Source organism: Rutilus rutilus, assembly GCF_951802725.1.
Source record: "Rutilus rutilus genome assembly, chromosome: 19".
NCBI lineage: Eukaryota > Metazoa > Chordata > Actinopteri > Cypriniformes > Leuciscidae > Rutilus > Rutilus rutilus.
In genome coordinates this window covers 35430514-35436513 of record NC_140232.1, presented here as the reverse complement: position 1 = coordinate 35436513, position 6000 = coordinate 35430514, and the positions used below count along the sequence as shown (strand labels likewise).

Sequence of the window (6000 nt, the reverse complement as noted above, 5' to 3'; positions counted from 1 at the left end):
TGCCCCGAACATCACACGAGTTCACGAGTTCATGAAAGCATTTATGAAAACCATCAGGACTGCCATGTCAAACTTTGATATCATGAGCACATTAGAATAATAACACTGGTGGAAATATGTGCACCACATGAAAGCACTTACACTGTCAGCGGCTGCGTGTTATTCTTTCATTTAAAGAGGGCCAAGTTAAGAGGAACACTTACAATAATATTAGTTCATAAAATGCTGTAATAAGCGTATTATGCTTCAGAAATGAACAGAGATGTTTGGTGGTTTAACACAAACACATTAATCTACACAACAGTTATGGCTCATTGATTAGACTGATGTCTCGACAAATAGTTTGTTTCTTTCATTTTAAATCTCTTCAAAATAAATGTTGCTTGCTTTCAATTATTTACTGTCTATTTATGTTTTTGACCACGTTTCAAACAGAACTAGTTATAAATCAGTAGCATTTGTATAACATTAAACCTTATGAACATAAAATGGTTTGCAGCAAACTTCAGAGAAATGTTATTGATTATGAATGTTATTAATGATAAAAGAATCACACAAACAGAGAACTTACTAAATATACAGACCGACACTAGAATTTATTCAGTCATCAATTCACTTTATTGGCCGGGACTCTGAGCCAGAGAAAATATTCTCAGTTTTCACATGAAAACTCTTTCCTTCAGAGTAAAAGCCAGACTGAGTAAAGTCCTCAACTCTATTGTCCAGTGCTTTCGTGTTTCATGTGTGGACGTTAGTCTCGAGCAGCACAACAACAAGAAAGTCAAGACGACAGAATAGGAAAAAAGAGCAGAAAATATTTATTTCATCCGAGATTCACACATCTACAAAACACACAAACTATAAATAAAGTCTCATATAAACCCTGATGAAGGTCTGAAGTGTTCATAAACCTGCAGTGATTTGTTAAGAAACAGCGCCACCTGCTGACCATTAAATCACACATTTTAATTAAATCTGTGCAAAACATCATGAAATGTTCTAAGAATGAAGACTCAACATGTCCTCTAACAGTCTTGACTGATGAATATAGTTTATTAATAACAGTAATGTGTGTGTCACGTGCTCCTGCCGCCCATGGCCTGCTGGATCTGCCGGTCGAGCTCAGAGATGATGCGGTCGTCGTGTGTGTAGACGCCGGTGCGCAGGAGTGTGTCTCTCTCCTCCAGCAGACGCGTCACGTGCTCGTCCGCGCTCACACACACACGCGTCACGTGCTCGTCTGCGCTCTCGCTCACACACACACGCGCCGCCTCCTCCTGCTGCTTCAGCCTATCAATAACACACACTCGTGTCAATAACAGTTTAACGGCAGATATTGAGACAGGAACAGAAACTGATGAAGACAAAACAATTATTATTCATTGACAACAAAAAGAACTAAAATTGACCAAATTACACGATTAATCAAGCTGGCTGATATATCGATCTCTCGCCGCTATTAAAGGGATAGTTCACTCAAAAAGGAAAATCAGCCCATGATTTACTCTCCCTCAAGCCATCCTAGGTGTGTATGACACTCTTCTGTCAGACGAACACAATCAGAGTTATATTAATAAATGTCCTGCTCTTCCAAGCTTTATAATGGCACTGAATGACTGTTTGTGTGCATCTGTCCATCATAAAAGTGTATCTATCCATCATAAAAGTGCATCTGTCCATCATAAAAGTGCATCTGTCCATCATAAAAGTGCATCTGTCCATCATAAAAGTGCATCTATCCATCATAAAAGTGCATCTGTCCATCATAAAAGTGCATCTATCCATCATAAAAGTGCATCTGTCCATCATAAAAGTGCATCTATCCATCATAAAAGTGCATCTGTCCATCATAAAAGTGCATCTGTCCGTCATAAAAGTGCATCTTTCCATCATAAAAGTGCATCTGTCCATCATAAAAGTGCATCTGTCTGAAAGAAGAATGTATACACCTAGGATGGCTTGAGGGAGAGTAAATCATGGGCTAATTTTCATTTTTGGGTGAACTATCCCTTTAAAGTCATTTGAGACAGAATTAATGTATTGTGAAGAATTTCCATGTGAAACGGCTATTAAATCTCTTCTCTGATGATGTGGGCGGGGCTATAACCTGTCACTCACATGAAATCCACCAATAGCCAAGCCACAACCATCCAATCAATTCCCCACAGACACAATCAAGCCCCGCCCACATTTGTTCTTGTTCCAGAAGCGTTTCTGTACACTAAGTCAAAAGTTTTGGATCGGTAAGATTTTTAATGTTTTTAAAAGAGTCTCTTCTGCTCATCAAGGCTGCGTTTATAATTTTTTTTTTTTAAAAGGTAATATTGTGAAATATTATTACAATGTAAAACAGCTGTTTTCTATGTGAATATACAGTAAAGTGTAAGTTACTCCTGGTGTTTCTGATGTGTTGTACCTGTTGAGCTGGTTGCGTATGTCCTGCAGCTCGTGCTTCTCGCTCGTGACGGCCTCCTTCTCTTCAGACGCCAGGTATCGAAGCCTCATGTGCTCCAGCTCCTGCTGCTGCTTCTTCAAGCGCGTCATGGCGTTCTCCTGCTCACGCTGAACACACACACACACACACACACACACACACAACTATCAGCACAACCAACACCATCTTATCACACACATTCACACTGAGATACAGTTTTAAAAATATAAAAGAATAGCCAACAACGGCACGATAACGACAGAAATAACGTAACTGGAAACACTTTCAGAGAGACTTGTTCCAGCAGATGACGGATAACAACACTGACAGCCAATCAGCATTTAAACTCCAGCGCTTATAATAATAAACAGAACGATATATATGGTGTTACTGGTGGCAAGACATGCGGCTTTACAATACAGCGTACATGAATGACCCACAGCAGATCTACACAGGTGGAGCTGGGGAAGGGGGAGGGTCTCTGAAAGCTTGCCAGTAGTTGAAGGTTCAGCTCATTGGCTACTGATACAGCAGGAACCAATCAGCTGTGCCCTATCAGCTTTCACACCAGGCAGTTCTAGGAAAGAGCCTCCAGGGTGTTTCCCAGAGAACTAATGGTTTCCCTCAGGAACGTTTTCCTGGTTGCGTTCGCACCGCCAGTAGGAACTCTGAAGTGACGAAAGCCGCGCGTGTTGTTGAGACTTTTATTTTGACGGCGCTGAGAACGCCAGAACACACAGCTCTCACGTTCTCCTGTTCATTAGTGTACGATCTGTCTAACAGTCCTGTCTCATATGTTATTATATAGATCTGTTATACATGAAAAGTAGCCAGTGATGAAGAGTTATTAGCGTATGCGTATGGTTGATGTCCAGTGTTGCTGAGCAGAAACACATGATCATGTTACGCTGGACTTTCTCCTCAGCGTAAAGATTAAGAGGCTCATCTATCACTGTTTTACATGTTCGTAGAGTTAGTTTGTGGAGTAAATATGGGCTATAATCTGTGTTTACACAGCCTTTTTAAAAATGGCGGGTTCTGGTGTTTCGCGTGCGTTCGGCCAATCAGCGAACACTGATGTCACGATAGTGCCTATAGACCTTATGCGCCAGAGAAACGAGGGCGCCGCCATCTTTAGAATACTGTCTTTTAACTTCCGTTCTTGCGGTCGCTCTGTATATCTCTATGGCGCTGCGGTCCAGGAGTAATTCGCTTTTTGAAGTGGATTTACTTCATGTAAAGTTAAAACGAGCCGTTCATTAATAAACACGCAAGATCGCTGTGAAAATACAGACCGGAAGTCAAAACACAACGAGCGCAGCGCTGAGAAGGGGCGGAGCTACAGAGGGCCTATAGCGCTGGTTTAAGGGGCGGAGCTACAGAGGGCCTATAGCGCTGGTTTAAGGGGCTTTCGCACCGGCGAAATTGGCGGGAGTTCCTGGTTTTCGGCGTGTTCGCACCACAGGAACTAGGAATGATTTTAGTTCTAGGAACTCTTTTGGAGGAACTAATTTACTCCTACTTCAGAGTCGGTCTAAACCAGCGCTATAGGAACTATCCGTGACATCAGTGTTCGCTGATTGGCCGAACGCATGCGAAACACCAGAACCCGCCATTTTTAAAAAGGCTGTGTAAACACAGATTATAGCCCATATTTACTCCACAAACTAACTCGACGAACATGTAAAACAGTGATAGATGAAGCTCTCAATCTTTACGCTGAGGAGAAAGTCCAACGTAACATGATCATGTGTTTCTGCTCAGCAACACTGGACATCAACCATACGACAGATGCTAATAACTCTTCATCACTGGCTACTTTTCATGTATAACAGATCTATATAATAACATATGAGACAGGACTGTTAGACAGATCGTACACAGGAGTAAACTGGAGTTCCTAGAACTAGACTGGGTTGAGTTAAGGCCTGATCGGCCAGCGCCATCTAGAGTTTCATGACAGAACTTACATGACTGTATTTATCATTCTTGCTGTGAATGGGCCTTGATTCCTAAAATAATTGAGTATTTTTATAGGACTTTTTTTCAATCAATGGCTTTAATCTCCCGTTTTAATGGGAAACGTGAAATCTGTAGGTCGAACAGTTTTCCAGCAGCACATCAATATAAAGCGTCTGTGAAAACTCTTGATGTTATTGATGATGTGTTTGAGGTAATCTCATTCAATCTGCAGTTTTCCTGATGCGTTACATCATAGTAAAACATTCGCTGCAGCGAGAAGCGCAAGAAAAACACACACACACACACACACACTTAGATGTGGCCTTGACTTACAGCCAAAACTCTGCTGAAGGAAAACACAAAACTATCCTGAAGATCTGAGTCTCCTTCGCTACCCGTGAAGCGTTCCCAGAGTTCTCGTCGAGGTGTGTGTGTGTGTGTGTGTGTGATAAAGGCTGAGGATGGCTTGTGTAAACACACGCGTGACCAGTGAATGACCCGTCTCGACGCGACTCAAGAGCAGTTTTCTGCAGAGACTCGTCCTGACGGGGAACATTCGGGCCGTTTCACTGAAGACTTTTCCCCAGAACAGAACTGATGAACACGTGTGTCTCTGTCGTCTCTGAGAGCTGGAACACACACTACCAGGCAAACGTTTGGGGTCGGGAAGAGTTTTAATGTTTTTGAAAGAAGTCTCTTCCGCTCACCAAGGCTGCATTTATTGGATTAAAAATACAAAAAAATATTTAAAAAAAATATATATATATTTAAAAAAATATTTGAAATGACTATTTTCTTAATATTCTATTTTAATATATTTAAAAATGTAATTTATTCCTGTGATCAAAGCTGAATGTTCAGCATCATTACTCCAGTCTTCAGTGTCACATGATCCTTCACAAATCACTCTAATATGAGGATTTGATGATCAAGAAACATTTATGTAAAAAATAAAATAATAAGAATAATACATATTATTTAAAGGCGCCTTTCATGGCACTCAAGGACACCTTACAAAATTCATAAAAAAGACATTAAACAATCAAACCAGTACAGCAAAAACATAAAATAAACTAAATAATTTCAGGATCATTTTATGAATAGAAAGTACAAAAAAAACCCAGCATTTATTTGTATTTGATCAAAATCTACAGTAAAGAAATTTATGTTAGAAAAGATTAAATTTAATTAATCCTTGATGAATAAAAGTATTGATTTCTTTTATGCCTTTCCCCCCAAAAAATGTAATAAATATTCTTACTGACCCCAAAGTTATGAACGGTAGTGTTTAATGTTTCAAAAGCTGTGTATTTCACATAAATGCTGTTCTTTTGAACTTTCTATTCATCAAAGAATCCTGAAATAAAAACGTAAAAACAGTTTTCAACACTGATAATAATCATAAATGTTTCTTGATCATCAAATCATCATATTAGAGTGATCTGTGAAGGATCATGTGACACTGAAGACTGGAGTAATGATGCTGAAAATTCAGCTTTGATCACAGGATATAAATTACACTTTACTGTATATTCACATAGAGAACAGATGATTTACATTATAATAATATCTCACTGTTTTACTGTATTTTTGATCAAATAAAC

General features: G+C 39.6%; 1 protein-coding gene across 1 annotated transcript in view; it reads right to left on the bottom strand.

Moving 5' to 3' along the window:
- Positions 1-795: 795 nt before the first annotated feature.
- The window catches only part of cep120 (centrosomal protein 120), a 32726-nt gene continuing 27521 nt past the window's right edge, over positions 796-6000 (bottom strand). Inside the window, exons 19-20 of the mRNA XM_084388653.1 lie at positions 2417-2562; positions 796-1290 (exon numbers count right to left, since the gene is read on the bottom strand). Coding sequence (XP_084244779.1) covers positions 1077-1290; positions 2417-2562 — 360 coding nt within the window. The 3' untranslated portion in view covers positions 796-1076. The remainder of the gene's footprint in view (positions 1291-2416; positions 2563-6000) is intronic.